Source organism: Simochromis diagramma, unplaced genomic scaffold (assembly GCF_900408965.1).
Source record: "Simochromis diagramma unplaced genomic scaffold, fSimDia1.1 OVJJ01000026.1, whole genome shotgun sequence".
Taxonomy (NCBI): domain Eukaryota; kingdom Metazoa; phylum Chordata; class Actinopteri; order Cichliformes; family Cichlidae; genus Simochromis; species Simochromis diagramma.
In genome coordinates this window covers 2961342-2983439 of record NW_024386985.1, presented here as the reverse complement: position 1 = coordinate 2983439, position 22098 = coordinate 2961342, and the positions used below count along the sequence as shown (strand labels likewise).

At 39.3% G+C, this 22098-nt stretch overlaps 1 protein-coding gene across 3 annotated transcripts in view; it reads right to left on the bottom strand.

The window, feature by feature from the left end:
* Positions 1–1318: 1318 nt before the first annotated feature.
* tgfbr3 (transforming growth factor, beta receptor III) overlaps positions 1319–22098 on the bottom strand; it is a 72439-nt gene continuing 51659 nt past the window's right edge. For 2 of the 3 annotated variants that reach the window (XM_040040487.1, XM_040040485.1), the window contains 10 exons: positions 20625–20802; positions 20244–20497; positions 19342–19491; positions 17626–17724; positions 16962–17150; positions 15448–15735; positions 13825–13945; positions 10445–10492; positions 9812–9916; positions 1319–5813 (listed from right to left, as the gene is read on the bottom strand). In XM_040040487.1, the coding sequence (XP_039896421.1) occupies positions 5695–5813; positions 9812–9916; positions 10445–10492; positions 13825–13945; positions 15448–15735; positions 16962–17150; positions 17626–17724; positions 19342–19491; positions 20244–20497; positions 20625–20802 (1551 nt within the window). In that variant the 3' untranslated portion in view covers positions 1319–5694. The remainder of the gene's footprint in view (positions 5814–9811; positions 9917–10444; positions 10493–13824; positions 13946–15447; positions 15736–16961; positions 17151–17625; positions 17725–19341; positions 19492–20243; positions 20498–20624; positions 20803–22098) is intronic. The other variant, XM_040040486.1, reaches the window with a different exon arrangement.

Here is a 22098-nt window from a genome sequence, read left to right as displayed (position 1 = left end):
TATTCACCAACAAAGCTGCTTGAAAATAAACTTAGTAATCGAGTCAAAACTCCCTGAAAACGTTTCAAGCTCTTCTGCCCCCAAGTATTTGCACCATAGACTGTGTTGGCTTTATTATCATCGGTACATAATATAAAAGATGCAGCAAATATATTACAATGAGTGTGACTGTGTGGGTCAGATCCGGCAGAGATGCACCAGTTGAGATTTTCTTAGAACTGTGTTTTCTCAAATGAGATCAGATTTCATTTGACACCAAGGACCTGCTTTTTTCAGTGCAAGGTTTGTTAGCACACGCACAACATGTCTGCTTTTCATCTATGAATAATGTGTTCTTTTTCCTGCCGCAATATAGTTTTGTGCCCTGAGAAAGGAAGAGGTGCTGTAGCTGCTAAAGCTCTGCGTAGGTCCACAGACTGTTAATCTGGTCTCATCCCCCTCTGTTGTTGTATAACAGCCAAAAATTTCCCAATCTTCTCACTTAACTTGCTTCACATAATCAACTTTAGGACCAGATGTCTGGTCTAAATTAGTCTGGCCTCCCCAGCGTCAGTGTTTGGAGTCTTGTCAGCTTTTAAAAGAAAAAAAAAAAAAACATCTCTTTTTAATTTCATCCTGCATTTGTCATGCTATATTGTCTGGGCCACATGCAATCAGTGACTAAACAGATTAGCTACAGAACAACAAATGTGTGTTCCAGGTACCCAGAAAGGGAAAGTTGGAAATAAAAATAATGACATCATAATCTACGGGCTGATTCGTTTGTTGAAAAATTCAATAAATTAGTCATCAGTTGGACAAGAGTGTTGCAGCCTGAGGATGCCTCGGTGGGGCCGCTTTTGGGGGGAAAAAATTACAGATACAGAAACAAAAACTTGAAAGGGGTCTGAAGGATTTGGGACATGTGGACGTACTGAGCCAAAACAGAGCTGGCAAAAGAGCTGCTTTACTCTTCGCCCTTGGCCTCTTTCCCTTTTCAGTTTACTCCAAGGCAGGCTGCTTACAGCTGTCTCTAAGGAGCCCTAATCAAAAACAAAAAAGGGTAAGGACTCACATTGCACTCATCTCAATGGTCACCCCCATCCCCCCTACGGAATCCTCAAGGCAGAGGTCCACATGGTCTATATCACGCTATGAGCTCACCAGTGGCGAGTCATGGCTTTAGCGCCAAAGAGCCAAGCCTAACACATCATTATTGCAGCTCATTGTTCCAAACTGCATCCTTATAGGAGTTACCCACATTTACGTACACTCACAAATAAGACTCAACTAAATACCTAAAAAAATGGCAGCAAAATGAACAGTCATGACAATTTCGTGAGTTATCATGAACATTTATTGGTCATAATGGGAATACAAATGTCGTGCATATTTACAGCATATAAAAAGTTTTATAAACCAAAGGGAACAATAACGGCTAACTTACGCTTGACACATGTACAAACACCAATAAAAGGCCGTCTTGGCATTAAGGGGAAGTTGTAATTTGCCATTGGTTGCTTTCAAAAATCAAATGGGAAACTGCTTTCAAACCATAATGGGGCCCCAGAAAAATAATCCATAGCAAAGCAAACACTCACATAGATACAGACACACAAATAACACATTCATAGAAAAACATGAGGTAGTCAAATGGTTAAAAAAACATACAATCAGTAACTAGTAATCCATAACTAATCTATGGATTTATGCTCCAATTTTCAGCTGTTCTGAATTCAGCATTTACTGTCTCTCAGTGAAGCCACATCTTTTACTGCTACAGTAACACGTTTGGTGTGGCACAGCATTATTTCGTATTTATTAAAAACCCGACATTATCCATACCTGTTCATGAGGGGGGGGGAGTTTTGAAGTTTTTCCCAGCTTGCACTGGGGCACAACTCAGGGAGGAATGTTGGTATTTGAAAAGTGACTCTCACAAATTGTATTGAATTGTTAGTTTGAGTGAAAAATATCCCCAAATTATCTCAAATGAGAAGATTAGATCCAGAACATAACTCGAGGCTCGGGCGCTTAACAGCATGAGTGGATGAGGGCGGGTGGGGGGTGAGGGGGATAATTATATGTTTAAAATGGCTTCGCCACACTCGATAAGAGAAACCACAAAAGTACAGGAATGCCAAAAGCGTTAATCCCGCTACGGCTGCTGATTATAGGCTGCGGCACATTTCAACTCTGCAGCGCATGGATCTTTCACTGAGGATGATCACTGTACCCTGCAGTGGGATATTGTTTTTTTACAATTATGCTAATTGCTAACAGCAACAGTGCTCTGCAAAAGGACTGCTGCATATATGCATAACTTAGCTTTACCAAATAAAGCTTTTAGCTGGATTTTGGCTGTGGACACACATGGCAGGAAGCCCGATAAAACAAACAAGCTGTGAAGGTTGCTCCAAACCGAGTGTTTCTAATACAGCTTAATAAAAAATATTTCTCGGGTGTTATTGAAAACAGTTGGGTTTCCACTATCAAAATAACTGAAGGTTGATTTTTTTTTTTCCACTGTTCCATCAGGGGTTTAGGCATGATTTCACATTTTTTTCATTATCTTAAAAGAGGGTATATGTCACTGTTGTGACAACCAAAGAACCAAAACAAGTTGGGTATCTGGGTTATTTTATATAACAATGGGGAGGACTCCATCCTTTACTAATTTTATGTGGAAAAATATATATTTTTACATCTATAGCTACAGCTTATCTTTAGTGAAATAAACTTTATACTTAAGATGCACAACATCTGATTTCATTACTTCATATCTGACACAATTTATATAAAATAGCGAGAAGCGGCACATGGAAAATTGAACCCAAACACTATCTGACAAAATAATATCATGCTTAAACAAAAGATCTGTATTCCAGATTTGTTTACATATGATAATAATAACAATCTCTTTCTATTGTATTCTTTATGAAGTCAATAAGACACATCATCCCATCGAATAACAGAAAGAATTAAGAAAATAATCATGACATATTTTTTACATTTTTTTTCAAAAATATTAGACCCTTTCTGACTATAAATACTACTATTTCATTTTCATTAAAGTGTCTTAAAGAATGGTATAACGTTTAAACAAATAGTGTAAATAAATCCTCCCGCAAATGTGTGTTATGTATGAGCAAATCCACAATTCACAGTACGTACACACATAGAAAACAATAAATTTCTTTTAGTTAATATATTCCAAAATATAATTTTATACACAAATATATATATATATATATATGTATTTATACTCTCTGTAGAAAGCTTTATACATGTTTACATGAGGAGAGAAAAAAATGAAAAGCTTTAAGATGATACACATTCTGGTTACTGCTTACAAAGTTAAATGATAGCAGGGAAAGGGCCCAGTTTGTCCTCCACACACATACAGCAATCATTCATCAACGGTGGGGTAATCGTGGAGCTGCAGTTTGAAGAAGGCAGGAAACTATATGTTGGTAAAAGTCAGCTTCAGCTGCAGCTTGTTCAACACACAGTCAGTGCCGAGATTCATAGAAAAACATCTGGGAAAAGGAAAACCAAACGCTTTATGTTTGATCTCTTAAAAATGACAACAAAAAACTCTCTTATAAGGAGTTCAATGATTCATCAGCCAACTGACAAAGTTAGTCCTCGTGTTATCATGAGAACAAACCAAATCTTTATTTTGCAGCCTTTCAAATGTAAAAATGTTCTGCTTTCACTTTATAACTTTGGTTTTGGGGTTGTTGGTCTGACGGGCAATTGATTATCTAATAATTAAAACTGTGGGATCCAAACCATGATTACCATATAAAACCATGACTGTCAAAACTGTTAACGTAGTTTCTGTTATTATAAAATCTGATTAATGAAGCTCACGCTGATGATCCAGCGAAACTCAAAAGAAGAAAAAAAAAAACTACTTTGCACACACGAGTAATTACAGTAATATACAAAAATATACAGGCCTTGAACGAGCAAATCAACGCTTCGAGAAATACCCTTATTCACTTGCTTAACATGAGTTGCATCAGTATTGAATATAGTGCTGAAAGCAGTGGCGGACTAGCGTAGCTTAGCATACAAACTTCCGGCAGAAAGAATCAGTAATATGCAGCACAAAAACGCCACGCTTAGAAATGTCCCAAATTTTCATTTTAACTTTTCTGATTTTTTTTTTATAAAAAGACAAGATCTAAAGTAGCATATATTTTTAAAAAATCTTTGCTTTACACAAAAGTTGGTGATAAGCTAGGTTTAGCATAAGGAATAGCCTAGCTGCTAGCATCACGGTGTCCAAAGCTTTAGTTTGGTGGGCCTATTTCCAAACTTTTGGACAGAGTATTTAATGCTCACTAATCCACAAACCTAAGGGATAGTTCAGTCCTATAACTGAGCCTGGGCAACATTTTTTACATAAAATGTAAAATGTTCAATAATATTTCATAAAAGAGATATAAAAATTAAATCACATAAATCAATTTATGGCCATTTTTGTAACTTTAGCATTAAAAAGGTCTCACACATAACAGAGTCAATCACTCCCTGCAATAAGTTCCAAAACAATGCCTGCCCACTGTATAATTTAGTTATTATTCATGTCATAATTATAGTCTTGCTGTAACAAATAAATATTGATTCCTAATATTTTGTATTTTATATTCACCATGACTTAAACATACTGAGTGTTTTAGGCCTATTACCCGGAACTAGTCTTCCTAGAAATGACTACCACTCCCCTGAACTACTCATTTCCACCAGGTATGCTAAGCTAGGCCACTCATCAACTGAACAGAGCTCTATAATTCACACACAGACATAAAAGAAGTGTCAATCATCTAAAATAAGAATAAGCAAATATTTCTCTTAATGCTGAAGTCTTCCATTAACAACAGCTAGTAAAAGGGAACCCATAATGCCCCTGTGAAGTTGAGTGAAACTAAAACTCAAATCTTTGCCTATACCAAGAGTTACTAAAGCATACTATTAGATCAATAGACTTTACCGGCCTGTGTGGCTGAATCCATTAAAAAGTACAAACAATTCGAAAACGTGGAATTTTCTCAGCATGTCTTTCACATTTTTCATTCACATTTTTTTGGCATTTACCCTTTTGAATACATTCATACCCAGACTACCTTTTTAAAGCCATAATCTCTGTGTCAAGATGATGACTTGTTCATACTGCACACTTGTCCGCATGAAAATAGTGGTTTATTTGCTTCCTTGCAACTTTCTAGGTTCCACTGTCATAAAACAACGTGCTCCGGCCCAGCCATCAACATCTCACTTACTAATACTGACGTCACTCCAGCCTTATTGTGTTGGCTTGCTCTCTGAGCACACCTGCTTAGCACAACCAGCACCAATCAAACCATTTAAGGTCAAAACAAAAGGCTGTGTTGTGGTCAGAAAAAAGCAGCATTTGGATTCGAAAGAAATGTCTGGAATAAACTTGCATCTGTTTCTCGGATGAGGCTGCCAAGCTGTGTCTCAGAACTAACACACATCAACATAACCAAGACAGTTCATTTGTCTGCACACACTTAAAGTGGCACCAATTTAGCACAAGGACTTAAGGTGTTATTTTTTCTTTTTTTTGTAATCATGCTTTTTTTCTGTCCTGTCACGTCCCCAAAAATAATTCCTTTCATGGAAGGAGATAACAAACCGGTCCCTGTGAACCGTCAGAACTTCCTGGCAGTGCATCCTGCTGGGCTACGCGGTGCTGCTGCTGGAACACGGCGTGCTTTGCATGCTGCCGATACTGTGGCCTGTACTGCTGTTCTCCGAGGCAGGCAGGGACTTCTGGACCGGCTGTGTGCCAGCTGTCTCACCTAGATGTAGAGCAGAAGAGGGAGTGGGGCCGCGGGAGAAAGGGGATTGGACCAGAGGGAGAGAGGAAAAATGAGTATAATTTACAAAAAAGCCAACCCTAGGCAAGAACATTACAAAGTGATTTGGTTAAAGCTACAAATTGAACTCCTCGAAGACTGTCGAGCCTCCATTGTTCTTCTGCACACAGAATAAATGGGCTGCATAAAGCTCCTACTGTTTACTATAACTGCCACTTGACATAAAGCTTTCACTGAAGCCCGTATAAAATCTGAGCATTCCTATTTAGATTAATGTACTTTTATCCCTAAGAAAAAATGTGTACTTTTACGTATAAAGAACTCGGGACTTCATCTGCCCTCATTTTTGACCATTTTCAACCATAATCTGCCACAGATTCTGTTTTTAAAAACGAATCCTCTAAAGATGCCACCTCAAAACGACCAGAAACAAATGGTCGCATCCTATCTGACAGATGATATTTTAAACAAAGAGAAGAAGATGTTTCTACGTTCACAGAGTTCATTTCTGTCTGGAACCAATTAGCCTTGCTTTAGCAGATAAAGGCGAACAAACACAACACGGGCCCTGTGACCGGAGCTCAAACCAATGACTGGTTTATTGTTCTATGTCTAAATAAGCGTTTCATTTCGTAAACTCTTGGGATCCAATGGCTAAAATGAAGGGAAAATAGAAGTGCTTGAGTTTGTTTCCAAAAACCGTCTCTGACAGACAATGAACAGCTTCTGAAATAAAGCCAAGTCTGTGTTTAATTTGAGTATTTGGCACAATTATTACTGCAGTGTGTCCCTCGCTTGCTTTATAGCTTATCTGAAATGAAGATAACACATTTTCTCCTGGAGAGAGATTGTTCTATCGATAGTTTAGTTTGTACTAGAGGTCGTGTGTGTTTTATACATATGCTTGCATATATGACAGGCATATGTATCCACAGGCATCCCTTTCCCTCTTTCGGGCCCCACATTTCTCCTAATGTTTACCAGAACAGGGCTGCCAGCAGTCTTTCCCTCACAGGACCAAGAGTGCTGCAAAACAAAGGCACTTGGATTCACCTCATCTGTCAGAGGAAATTTAAATTCCCAAGTCTGATATTATCTTTCTAGATAGGAAAGATAAAGGCTGCTTTTATCTGACCGAAACATAAAGTGAATGAAAACTCTCTATGAAAGTTGTTGTAACAGATGTCTACTAAGGGACAATTTGCCTTAGATTTCAGTTTGGGAAAACACTGACCCCGGTATCTCTTGGATACAAAAATTCAAACATACAATGTCTTTGTAGTGGCTAAGGATACAGTAACAGCATCCAGGACAGAAACTTCTCCACCCAACATCCGCTCTTTGCATGCACCTGCACAGAAAGCACGCTAACACAAAGTTAGCAACGAACCCGGCTTCATGACGCAGTCAGGCTTGTTCTACCCTACTCTTTCTACAGCAGAATCCCTGTGGTGATCTCTGTGAGGTGATCTTTGGGCTGGTTAATATTCAGAATTTCTTTTGGTAGAATTTTCCCAGACCATGACAGCCAGAATCAGCCAAGCATGCTTTTCAAAGGCAGGAGAAACCAGAGCTTCCACATAAAACCCAGTCGTAGGACTGGGAGAACATACAAACTCTACATTAAAAATAACGACGTAGCTCTGGCTATAAGACCACGTTGCCATTATAATTTTATAAAGGCTTGTGGAGTAATATTGCAGAAATTTGGACTCTAAAGTGAAATCTAAAAACAACACAAAGCTCTGCAAAATTTTATATATTTACAGCACAACTTTGAGCTAAATCCTAATGTGACAAAGATAATATGGTTATGTTTAACCGTCTCTTACTGACCATATCTGTCCAGCTTTTAAGCATGACGACATTTGGGAATTAGGACTAAACAGAAAGTAAAGCAGGGGCCCATGGCATTAGCGTCGGTCTTGAATGTAGTAAGTATAAGACACATTCACATTGTGATAAGTAAAAAGTATTTTAATTCATTTTAAGAGGCGTATAAAGTATTTATCATGGAGTTGAACTCATTTGATACTAATTTATACAAAAGTCAGCCTCAACAAAAATCATGTAATCGTGAAAAAAGTGTTTCAGTAGTGACTCAACAGAATGCCATCGTCATGCTCTGATTGAGCTTAGAAAAGTTGGTGTGGCCGTCTAGGTTTAGGTTAGATAAAACAGTGAGTTTTCGGATTATCTTAGTAACGTATTTAAGATATGAGTGATAGTGGGACAATTTACTATGGCCAGATGAGCTTGTTTAAGCATTTCTGAAATAGCAAGGCTTGTTGTGTGTTCTCACGGTCAGAGGAAGGACAAACAATGACCTGGTGACAGTGTGTGGGATGTACTGGAACAAATTTGATCCGAATGGGTCCAACTTTCAACCTGCAGGTTTTGCTGTGGGTATCAGATTACACGGGACACATTTAAAAGTCCTGCAGCATCCTAGGCCTCCAAGTGATTGGACCTGCTTAGGTAGGAGAGGTCCTAACATTTTGGCTCATCGGTGTCTCACTGAATTTCAGAGCAGATAATGTGTGAAGTTTCTCCTTGTGTCTGGCTGTTTTAACAGTTGGTTTCATTTTGTGGATGAAAACAAAATTCTTGCACAAGGTGACAACAGCTCCAGCAATCTCCAGCAACCTACAAGCCAACTACAATATATGTGCCAAGACAATGAGAAAACTGTCAAAGGTTATAATGTGAGGTTGATGTTAAAGCATTTATGTTGCTGACTGCCTTGTAGGGAAATAAATCGTAATAGATAGAAAAACCCAAAATATAATTCCAAGGACTATATCTAACTGTTTTCTGAGAGGTCCTCAGACCCTGAGGGGATAGACTCAGTTTAGTTTTCTTGTTTCATCATTGGTTTAAAATATGCTCTCAAGTGGTATTTTGAGTGGTTGCTTTGGAGGATATACTTTCTTGGGTTTACATGGGACAGAAAGTGTTGCCATATAAGGTCATTTCAACTAATCCTGCTTAACACACCCATCTAAAAGTGTATTTTAATAATGGAAGGAACTTGTGCCTTAAAGTCATCGCCATGCATGTTTCCTCCTAACTGCTATCTCCACCCCTGTTTTTCATGCGTGTTCACCTTTGATATGTACTGCCAGCCAAATGTAAAGATTTGTCTTTCTTTCTTGGTCACCCACTAGAAAATCCATGAAGCACAAGTGAAGTGGTTTTCTGAAGAGAAGCCAATACCAATATTGTGACAAAGATAAAGGCACTAAACTCTGACAGCTGATTTTTACGTCTAAAAGATATTCAGAAAGAGCTAAACTCTCATTAATGTGACAGAGCATGACTGGAACAGTTCGCAGCACTGTAACCCGACACGTGCCTGTATTGTTGTAACTACCTGGGAGAATGATTTACACTGCCAAACTGTGAGCTCTTAAAAAACGTTCACTTTACATACCGAATGCTAAAGTGAAACAGCCTAAGTCCTTCTGCAAAACGCACTCAGCTCACAGATAGTCAGTTAAAAACTAAGGCAGAGAAGAACAGGGCAGCTCTATGCAACGGTGAACTCAGTGGGCTGCTGGGAACTCACTTCCTCTCATAGGTCAGTTAGGGTCAGCGGGCTGGGGACGAAGGGGAAGGTCTTGGCATCTAATGGACAGATTGTGTGTCTTTTCCTGTGAGCGCCCACTAAACCCTACAAGGGGAATTTCCAACTCGTCTCCAGCCATTGTACTGGGAATGTACTGAGAAAGACCACCCCATGGCCCCCAAAACATTCAAAGGCAGGAAAGAGAAGAGCTCTTGCTGCTGACCAACAGGATATATTTACAGTAGAGGAGTCAATACGTTATTGTGAGCAGGCCTCTGTCAGCAGCAGGATGTTTGGCAATCACAGCGGCACATTTCTGGCACAGAGACCCTCAGGCATTCCTTTGCATCTTATCTTTTCATTAATGTGGAGAAGTGAGTTGGGGCCACGGAGAGGCAGGTAAAGAACCTACCTGTGTGCGCGTAGATGAACCACAGAGCTGCGGTCAAGAGAGCCCCGATGACAAAGGCTGCAAAGGCGATGCCCACCACCACAGGAGTGTCCAGTACATACACTACTGAACAACAAACCAACACAGAACATGGTTTTAATGTTAAACAAGTGTATTATACATACAAATACAATACAAATATAAATGACCTAAAATGTGTAAAACAAGAAAACAAATATTAGGAACTGAAATCGTAACTAAGTTCACCTTTTACCCAGTCACACTGCCCTAGCATCTATTGCCTATATTCTTGGACTCTAATAGAGTAGCTATGCATGATTTACAAAAAACAAACAAAAAAAACAACAACTATTGCCTGGCCTAGTTAGCTGTGTTATCAGCAAACTACAGATCCATAGTTACTGGTAAATTCTAGTTACCTTCTTCAGTTTGAAAGAAAAAAGTCCAGCAAGCATCACAACTGTTATGGTAAGGACCAATATGAAATAATAAGTGACCTAAGCTGATGATTCCTTATATAGCTTCATTATTTACTGGTTTATCTTATGCAGTTTATTCATTTTTGGGATCCATATAATCCACTTATATACACATGGACATACGCAAAATAAAATGCAATCATATAATACTTACCATCAGGAGAGGGCTTACGTGGCTCTTCTGATAATTCTGATGTAGGATCTGCAAAAACAACATATAATAGTTTAAATATATGTTGACTATTGCGTGTACAGATGCACAGTATACAGTATGAATTATGGTACATTAAAATAGCACAATGCAAGCTCTGAGTCAGCCTGTCAGGAGCAGCAGATTGCTGATACTGCAGTGTGTTGATAAGCAATTCTCTGTGGAATGTGATCCAGAAATCTGAACCAGGAAAATGCTGAAAAAGCAGCTATTCTGTAAGCCGGCAGTGTCCTAACGGATGAACCTTTTAACTCCAACCAATCATGCTCACCCATTTATTTCAAGCCATCTGGAAGGCTTTCAAAAGTGAAATTAGCTATAATAATGTCTTAACAAACAATACAAAGGCGCTTGTGTACGGGCGAACTCAAGAGGCAAACCTGGTATACGTCCAAGCCTGGGGCACAATGGCTGCTATTCTCGGACAGGACACCTTTAAGTTTTCATCTCGGGTAATGGATGATGACAGGTCATCAGAGAAGACTTTAATTTCAGAGGGGACGATGGCCAGAGGACGTCCTCTGTGCCACCCTACTCCCCTTCAGTCTGGAGCTATCTGTCCCGGGTGACTTGTTATGCTAAAAATGTCGAGGCCATGAACACATGCAGCCTCATAAGCAGAAGATAAAGGAGGAATATACAGACTGAACCCAGCAAAGCACAGGAGTGTTTAATGCTCTCGTGTTAACTCGACTCAGAGATCATGTGCAAAGCTGAAAGCTCGGTGCTTTCAAATACTGCCTTGATGTCTATAGGGTACAGTTCTCTGCAGGACATCTGACTGGTCTTGAATGTTGTTTTCTACTTTTAACAGAACCAGACATCTGCTTCAAAGTTGAACTTTTGATTTATGCTAGCTTTATGTTGTTGCCAAACTTGAAACAGCCCTGATATCTCTACGAACATCATTTATTTATGTAAATTTGCCTGATGTGGAAAGAAGCACTCCTGCGTAATGACTTGTTTTTGTTCAACTTTGGCCTTTCGTCATAGAGCTGTCGCTCCAAGACTCTCAACACAGAAGAGTTTCAAACTTTTAAACCATGCAAAGGTTGAACTCTGTAGCTCAAAACATGTTATTTAACCCAGCTCAGGTCCACAAGGTTACTAGCTCTGCCTAAAGTGCGGTGTACAATCTGCAAGCATATGTCAAAGATTTACTCTCTTCTTTTGTTCATACTCTGCTGAGGCATGAATCCTAACTCATGTTCATCCTTTCTTTTTCAGAACTAAAAAAAATACGTTTTATGATATTTTTAATGATAAAGTGAGCTTCTTGACATCTGGCCAGTGAATACAGCAAACCATATGGAGAGCCTCATTCAGTTGGTTTTAAAATAATAAATGAGATATTTTATGAGAAATCAGTTACTTAGAAAGACAAAGTTATCTAAAGGATGAACGCGTTCATATATCAAACACTGCAGTTCAACCTGTTCAGTCCAATGTGATATAAAAAATTATCCTCTGCCTTTACACTTTGCAGACTTTAAACTAAATTAATACTACATGTACTGATGTGATGATATAACCAACACTGCCAGCCTCTCAGATAGATTATACCTTTCAAGTTTTTCTAAACGTTCCTGAACCCATAAAAAAGGGATCAAATTTATTGACGTTGTGAAGCAGTAAATCTAATTTTGATGGTAGAGCTTTGAGGCTGTTATGTTTTTCCATGCACCAAGTTGGCCACAAGTGGCTCCCTTTGATTTGTAGATTGAACTCAGCTTTTTGGGATGTTGTCCAGTGCAGAACCGTGGCCCTTGAAAAGGCTGCTTATTTTGTTTGCCATCCTAGCATAAGCGATGCCTTTGTGTTCTTTGAATTCGAGGGTTTTTTTTTCCAGTGTGTTTATGGCATAAGTGTGTTTACTTACTCCATGGAAAATAAACCCGCTGCACTGGCATAGTGGTGAAGGCAGTGCACCCTGCCTGTACCACTTTGGACTAGCTTGGCTTAGACACTCAGCCATTACTTCAAATTTCACAGTCTCTGTTCACCAATATCCTCAGCATCAACACTGGCATGTCTGTGCTAAAAAGTGACTCCATCCATATAGTATCATTGCCCAGCATTGGAGGCTGACGTCCAATTAAAATGTAATAAAGCCACAAACTTCTGGTTAGAATTATCCTGCACAACTCTGACTCACACTAGAGCTCAGACAAGTAGGAACTTTAAAGCTAGTAAAATTACTGATGTTTAAGAGTAAGACCAGGATCTGAAAAATACCATCAGTGCATACACTGCAACTGGGAGAAATCAATCAATCAATAAATTGTTTGGTCTATGAAGAGCTCGTCACAACTGATATTAACATCCGAACAAAAAAATACAGGGTTCAAATCCACAATGGAACACTATTCTGAATAGCACACATATACTGTAGCACAGAGATTGACCAAGCCAATACCAAAACCAAGTTTCGTTAGGTAAAGGAGTAATCAGTCTATTTTCTACCATTGTGAAATAGCGGTTGGGCTGTAGCTTACACCAATTAAAATGATCTAATTTACATCAAATCACAAGCCAACAAACATGACTCAAACTGACCCCAGGTCTCGTGTTGATGTCATTGCTCAGAGGGGGATGCTAATATGAAAAATGCTGGCAGTCCGCTAGAGAAAAGGCACTGATTATATCAGTCCATTTAGGTTTAGGTCATAATAAATATCATGTGAAGGCATTACCTCAGGTCTCCATCGTGCCTTCTAAACGTACTTACACCCCCTGAGGTGCTACGATAAAGAGTGTGAACCAACGAGTGACTAAACATCGAGGGACCTTTAGGCTCTGATTGGGCGCTCAAAGCCAACAAGGGGACCACCGCTCCTCATTTTCCCCCTCACTAGTGGAAAGCTGAGGCCACAGTGAAGGGCCTAAGTGAAAACAACTGGATCTTAGTAACGTATGACTGTTCTTTTCCATGTCTCCCTCAGCATGGTCTGGTCCACAGCAGAACTGGGCCTCAGCGTTAGCACACTCCCCTTTATCAGCCACATGCTAGTTTGAACACACACACCCAAAAACACACTCTTGTGTACAGATGTCAATGTAAACGGAGACACACCATATGTGTATGCCTAAGCACCTGTATACACAATCATATACACACACAACACAGTTAATAAGGACCAGATGTTGGACCGTGATCCCATCGTTTGGTCTGAGCTCCAAGTATCGACTTTATGCGGTTCCTCTGCCTTCAGAATTGCTTCTTTCACTGTGCATACTCGTATTTGTGGATGTCACAGTTCCAAGCACAACTGAACTCCTGGTGTAAACAGATGTAAATTATGTTTGCTTTTGCTTTTACTGACCTGGTATGTGGCTCAAGTCATCCACCACAACCAGCGGTTGAGTTGAGACCTTTTTGTTCATCATCATCGCCATGATATTGTCCACAGACAGAGAATCACAGTTTTCAATGGGTGGCAAACACTGTGCAGAAAATTTAAAAAAAAAAAACTAATTAATAACTTGACATTCATATTTCTCAAACTCAAAAGTGCATTCACTCATATCTGCTCAAAAGTACTAATTTGGAATTCAAAGTAAGGAAAAGCTTGCCATCTTCACCCACTACAGCTGATGGCAACTGTAATATGTTAGCACCACAATCACAAGCCAGCCTCAGGATACTACACACACACACACACACACACACACAACCCCGTTCAGCTATCTTAGTGAGGACTTTCATTGACATAATGGTTTCCCTAGCCCCTTACCCTAACCATTAAAAATGAATGCCTAACACTAACCCTTACAAAAAAAACCCAAAGAAACAAAAAAAAAAACATGACTCTATTAGTGGTAGAAATAAGCTTATAATTATTTTTATATCTAAAATATTAAATAATTATATAAAAAATATTATATTCATATCAGATGGATTAGACAGTTTCCTCTTGCACTGAGATTGCAAATAAATGTGTGATTTATAAAAACTAACAAAAAATTATGTGGGAATGTTGAAGACTAACAAGTAATTAACCTCACAATTAATTTTAAGAGCACAAAATAAAGCACAATAAGACTCAGTGTTTTGTGGAGGCTAAATCCCCTCCACAATTCTTTGGAGGAATCTGTCTGCCTTTCTGGTTTTAATATAATGTTTTTAGTTTATTTTTAGGATTTTATTTATATATATATATATATATATATATATATATATATATATATATATATATATATATACACACCACACTTCCCATTAGCTCATAAGCTGAATTCTTACACAATAATTTCATATAAGGACCAGTCAGTCAGATGGGACAAGTACAGTATACGCCAAAGAGGACCGTCGAGGGAAGGAGAAGAGGAGCAGAAAAGTTTATCAGGAGCTTTAAAGGAGAGTATGGATGATCCAGCGGCCCCTAGGACCGTGCACTAAAGCTTTAACAAAAGAGAACTAAATCAAACTCTTTTTCATACCTAACCATAACCTAATTGTAACCCTGACACTAAAACCGCATTTTGAGCCTCAAAAAGGCCTTCAAACCTGTGAGGACCGGTGAGTGTGTCCTCACAAGTGACTGTTGGTTCTCACAAGTATAGTAGAATGCAGATTTCGGTCCTCACAAAGATAGCTAGACAGGAACACACACACACATATATATTTATTTTTTTGGGGGGTGGGGGTAACATTTAGGTAAGACTTACAGAAAGTAAAAGAAAGCACTTGCACCAGACAGAACAAATAACAGAGGGAGAAAAAAAAGATGATTATTTTGCTCAGTGGTCAGCCACTTGGGAAACTGTGCATCGATGCATGGTTCCCACTTAGGTTTGGGGGCAGACCTGACACTGAATGTTGCAGGTCAGCCGGAGTAAAGATGGTCTCCTACAGGCCCGGCTGCTCAAACAAACACTGGTGATACTCTGGGAGACTTAAAAAAAAAACACAGCAATGGCTCTTTGGGGAAGATTATTCTGCATACCTGTGGTAAATTTAGATTCCTCTGAGATGACTTTGAGCACAGAGACATCTCACAATGCAGGAAAAGCAGGGACACTTTGAAAGTTGAGTTGAAGATGAAGCTGAAGGTTTTCTTATCCATCTTTGTAGGATGGACAGGGAATTGAGGATAGTATGTGACGGAGGCATCTGTTGGACAAACTGTCTCAATGAGTGTGTACTCTGAGGACACGCTGGGATTGGAGTCATGAGAAATGAAGCACGATATGATGGTGAACCCCAGTTCTGGATCTGATGCAGTTGATGTGATCTGGAGCAGATGAGAGGCAAGTAAAAACAGATTTTATTTGTCAGTTGTCGTGACAGGAGTCTTCATGAAGTGAAGTGACAAAACTGAACGGCAACACAATACTGCTCTGATCTGATGTGAGCTTTACTTTATAATATAATCATTTCTGGAAGAAAACCTAATCTGCTGTTGTCTGAAGAAAGTCTGCAAAGTAATCTTGTTGGACAAAACATGCAAAATGAAAAGGTGTCATTTTGTATTTGTGTTTCTTTAAGAAGATCGCAGAAACAATAAATACAAATTATTATTGTGTTTTATTGCCTAGTCCTAAAACTGGGAACAACGATAAACACAAATAAACATAATTTACAAGATGTTAAAATGCTAATTTAAAGCTGAAACAATCAATATTTTCATGTTAACACTGGGCAGGACAAAAGGGGCACAGTCATGGTGATAACCCTCAGCTCTAATGAGCTTCTGGTTTCTTTTAGAGCGTTGTTTTGGTTTTATGCTTCAGCTCACTTTTGCTGTACCAGCAGCTGTTCGGGAAAAATAAAATTCAAATCCTACCTTTTACTAACCACAACAGAAAAAGAAGTTCAAAAGTTAGCAGGCAGCTGGTGGCAACTAAAGTGCCAAATAATTCTGTCAGCAGCAACCCAAAGCTGAGCCAAAATAGACTAAATAAGTCTTCTAATAGAAATATTGCGATGCATTTATTGCTGCCAGTGTAAAGATATGCAAAACAAAACAAGAACGACTGCCTGAAAGGTGAGAAACAAATATTTAGTCATGTTTTACTTATTTCTCAGCTAAAATAAATGCAATGCACTTAAGAGGGAAGGATAAAGACACTCTGTGAGCACTTTGTGTTTACAGCACACTGGCTTTGTGTCCATGCTGTGAGTGAAGCATCTCATGCTGATGTCCTCCTACATCACCTCTTCAGTCTTTGCTATCTCTTATATGACTAGCATAACTACTGTAGTGAAACAGATATTTTTAGCCAGATGACATGCAGAACTGTGATATAATAAAAGCAAGAAGTGAAAGAAATTATTAGCTTTTTAGCTTGAAACAGTCACAGTGCTCTTACTGAGCGAAGGGCTCGGGAAGAGATTAAATCTGGAAAAGCTAAAGCCTCAGATGGAGGCAGATGGTTGCAGTTTTCTGCCAAAAGTTTTCATTTACACCAAACATGTATTCTGGCGTGAGAGGTAATGTATTATAAATGCAAAACATACCTCCACAAACACTTTCTGATTTTGTGAAACGGTGAAGAAATTCTGGCGTGCAGGGTTGTTGATAGGCAACGAGTCGTACAGCTCCATGTTAAACGTCATGTTGTTGACCGGTTGCCTTGGTGGTTCCTGTACAATCCCGGGAGCTGAGGTTTCCTGATTCTTAGTTTTGCTTGTGTATGTGCAGTTGAACTGTTAGAAGAATAAGGCAAAGCCAAAACAAATATCAGCAGGACTCTGACGTTACATTCCACGGCTAAGCACTCTCACTCCACATGACTGTGTGTCACTGTTTGACCACATTAAGACGGACCAGGAACAAAAGAGATATGTATAAACAAGAACAATAAGTGGGAGACGAGGACTGGATGAGATAAAGGAAACTAAGCTAGCAGAGAAAAGATGGAGAAACTTCAAAATGGAAAATGGAAGGTCAAGTTCATTAAACGGACATCATGGAAAGATGGGGAGATTGCAGCAGCCAGAAGAGTCTTTACTAGCAGCCCAAGGGGCAGTAGGAAACTGGTGTTTCTTCCAACTATGCATGATTTACTGCAGTTGCACATATAGAGATACAGTTTATCAGTAGTCTCAACTTGTCAACTTTCCCCTTGCAATGAAGTGCAGATCTGACAGAAAAAGGACCACAATAATTCCAGAGTCTTACCAATATGGTAGATGAATCGAACGTTTTCACGGGAAGCATTCTCTCGGGCCCTCTCTGGTCGCTATTCCCATCTTTGGTCTCAGCATGACTTACAGTGACCTGCACATCAAAAAGAAATTTGTTACTAAGCCTACGCTGACAAACCTGAGCACAACAATCAGCAATTGATGGAAAGTTTACACAAGATTTTTTCCAATTTTTTTCCCCCTTTTCTACTCCTTTAGTATTGCCTCATTCAGGCGGAGATTTGAATTGTTAAGAGAGGTCGGCAAAACATTCTTGCTTAAATCTGGGAATGTCCTGTAGCCTCAGTGAGACAGGACATATTTCTAATTTCTCAGTGGAGTAGTGGCATGTCAGGGCCTGAGATGAGTCTGCTGCTTTAGAGAGAGGACTGTCTCAATGACACTAACAGAGCTGTTTTGAAGTTTGCTGACCTGCCTTTGGTGCCACTGCTGAAATAAATCAACATATCACAGCAATGTGGGGACAACAGCCAAAACACATTAGCTTTGATGAGTGGGAACCCAGACAATGAAAATTAATCTCCTTTGACCAGAGGTCAGAGGTTGTCTGCACGTCCAAATGCTAGCACAAAAGATGACCTTGGACTTATGCCTGGGTTTTTAATCTGCACTGGACAGAAAAAGTGTTTTTTCCAAACTTCCCCGAACAAAAGATTTTAAAAGGCCAGGGTAGAAGTGATTCATGCTTGCTTGTTAGAACAAACATGCTGAATGAATGCATTCCACAATAATGAAGATAACTGGGGATGTCTTAATCACATAAAAGCAAGTGATCACAATTAGATACGAAAATGAGTCAGAAATGTAATCATTTTCCCTGCACATATTGTCCATATTTTTCCAGTTTCCATTTGTACACAAAAAGAGCATGGCTATCAGTGGACATCTTTATTAAAAAAAATATTTATTTATGACACGTGTCAAGCCTCTGAGTGAGCATTTCCCATGGCAGTGCTGACATTTAAGCACTGGTCATGGTCAACACCCTAACAACTAATCTAATCAAATTAGCCTTCAAAGCTTTCTGCCAGATCTTTTTTAAAATGTGATTTATTTTCTTTGAAAGAGTATGTGTGTTTGAGTATTTAAGCTCAAATGATGATCTTTTTCTAAACTAATCAAATACATTTATTCTCTGAATGTACTTAAACTGAAAGTGAAAGCTAAAAATACCTCAAAATAAAACAAAAAGGCTTTCTGACAGTGGGTAAATCTTTCCCTGACTTCAGAGTGTCACAGCTCTGTACTGCCCATAGATATCAATGCTTTAACAAGCCCAACATCTTAATATGTTAAACCTAGGCTAACACACATCTATTTGGATGTTAGTCACTCAGGAATTGTTTAGACAAGCAAAGTTTGACTTTGGCACGTGGTTAAAACTGTGTAAAGGGTGTATTTCAACAAAAACTAGTATCTTTTCTAAAGTTTAAACAAGTAGAAAAGAAAGTTTTCTGACTGAAAGCCTTTCTGTTAAAATGTTCTCATTGTCTTCTCATTAAGTTGACAAGTTAAAATAAAGCAAGATAATTATAGGGATTTTTTAGAAAATGAAGAGTGTTTTGTAGTTTATTTCAATTTAAAATTAAATCATATCTTTGTATTTATAGTAGCAACTAGAGGTCTGATATACAGAGAGGGCATTTTCAAGTAATTTCAGCTATACTGTAACACCAGATAATATACTCACAGAATTGAAGTAGATCGTGCTATCCTCTATGGGGAATGCGGTGGTCTGACAGCCAGTCAAAGGAGTTTCCAGAGTGTAGTGGGTGGCATTGACTGTTGCTTTGCATTGTGGGTCTTGAAGTGTGAGGCTGGCATTTGTAAACCCGCTTGCCTAAGTTAAGAAAAAAGAAATAAAAAGACAAACATGGATGGAGATCAAAACACTTTTCCGTTATTAACTTTTCAGAATTGTAAAAAGAAAAAAAAGGAGAAAAAAGTCCAAGTACTTGTGCAAAACCTTGAGTTCTCAGGAATAAACAAATCCCACAAGGTGGTCTAGCTCCAGCTCCCAATTACAGCCTATGCCAGTTTCCATTCTGTGATGTGGGCTGATTGAGCTGTCCCTATGTTCAGACGCCAAATGCTTGAAACAGCCCTGCCTGCTTCAGTGATTTACTTTTTCTCATTTCACTTTTGTAGATCTGAAACTTGCCATCCCCACACAACAGATAGGTGGGCTCAACTGTCTCCATAATTATCCACATGTAACCATTAGACCAAGACAGCATCATTATTTGGTAACAACCTCAGCACACAGTGCGTGCTTTTTGAAAATAAACAACACAGCGTCATGGAGGTTTATGCTAGTATTTTGTAATCGCTGCAGAAGACATTCATTCAGCCTTTTAATTGGTCTAGACGCTGCTAGTCTTTTTGGATGAGCTCCATTTTGTTGTTTTCCGCTCTTCTTGTCACATTTTGTCACACTGACTCTGTGTCGTGTGAAAAGAGACGCAAAAGTAAATCAACAAAATGCCTTTCTCGTTGATCAGAAGCATAGAATACATCGATATTTAAAATAACCATTATTTGTAGCCTGTTGGGCTCCGGGCAGAATCAGAGAATGTCCGGTTGTTTACTCACCTGCAGACTTTGTTTGTCAATGCTGACCACCATCCTTTCTTTTTTGCACTGCACACTAAGGTCAACATTCAAAACGATTTCGGGCTCATCGGGCTCGTAGGGCAGGTGTCCCAGCGGAGGCATGCCCCCAGTTGTAAGGAATGGAAACGGCAGACCGGATCGTCGCAGTGGCGTTTCATCTACAGGAAGAGGACTAGAATCACGCAGGATGGCGAGTTCGGGAGGTAATTTGCTCTCCAGAGAATCCACGACATCTAGAAGTCACACGTAACCTTATGAGGCTGATTTTGCATCCAGGAAACTACACCTACAACTTTTTACAATTGCACGCTAGTTTTATGCTTCATCATGAATGGAGGATGTGATTCTTCTTCAGCTTACCTGGCTCTCGAAGTCGGATATTGAAGTGGTTTGCCACGGGAGTGCTGGTGTAAGATGTGACTGGATTGTGGCCACGATCGCTTGCCCACTGGATTAAGGCTTGTGGCCCTGATGGCAAGTGCTGCATGGGGGATTTGGACACTAGCGCCTGTGAGCCAACAGTCACTGTATCAGAGGCCTGTGGAAGAGAACTCTCATTAGATGCTTTCTCAAAATAACAAGAAGAGAAATTTAAGTTAGCCAATACAGAATCTGATTTACAAAAAAAAAAGAAAAAAAGAAATATGGTTTACTGTTCAGGTTTTATCACAGATATTCAACTTCAAGTACAGTCCTGCACTTATTCTGCATGAATCATGTGTGAATCATGTGAATGAGTGTGAGGTAATGGGCGTGTCGCAGCTCGATCATTGCTCAGAAACCAACATGTTAGCTTGCTCCTAAAAATTTGCGTCCTGCCCTGCTGCTCCCCCAGTGAGGGAGGCCTCATTCTTTCTCACAGCCATTTCCCACACATTCAAGTCTCTTGAGCAACACTGACGAGAACCTGCTTTCTGACAGATCGAGGCCTGAGTTTTATTTTGGCCATCATATCACTAGCGTAGCTGACGATCTCTCACACATTGGTTGCACAAGCAGCGTATCCTGTGTACCGCTGCTGTCAAGTAAAAGTCAAAATGTAAGCAGTGGGGGAGCTAAAAAATGACTGACCTTTTGGATGTTTAAGATAAATGGTTGAGAGATGTCAGCTGTTGTAACCGGTGCAGGTTTACAGTAAGCTAGTGTTACACTCAAAGTCAACCATTTAGACACACATTCACCATGTATGTTACAATCTTGTAAACATCAATTAAAAAGAATAAAAACAACAGTGATGTTAGGTTCTATTTGAACAGTTCAGCTGGATGTAACAATGCTAGAAGATCATAGCAATGCCTGTTGCTGTGTGATGCACCGCTACATGCTAAAGTTAGCAGTTTCACATATGCACAAATGACAACTTTAACACGCTGATCTTTACAAGGTGTAATCTTCCAATCATATTAACATTAAGCTGTTTGCTAATTAGCTCTAAAACAAAATAAAGGAAGGAATTCAGATTTTCCAGAGGCTGCTCTCATTGTGAAGGCGATTCAAATAAACTGCACCTGGGACCACCACATTAAACAATCCAGGGTGTGTACACAGCTATCACACTAGTCAAACGAAGTGGTGTTTGAGGGCCAAACGTGCCGGAGCATGGATCCTCCGGTGAAAATGCATCCCTTAGTTGTTACATTTACAGCCAAATTGACGTTTTTCTTTATGTTTTGTACATCTACTAAACTGCTAGCTAAATATAATCCAATAGATGAACAAAATTTAACTCCGTAAAGTTGTTTTATACACAATGCATGACACTCAATTGTTCTCCCCACTAAGTGTTATGGATTTTTGACCTGGCATTACACCCAAAAACCTGATCGACTCAGTG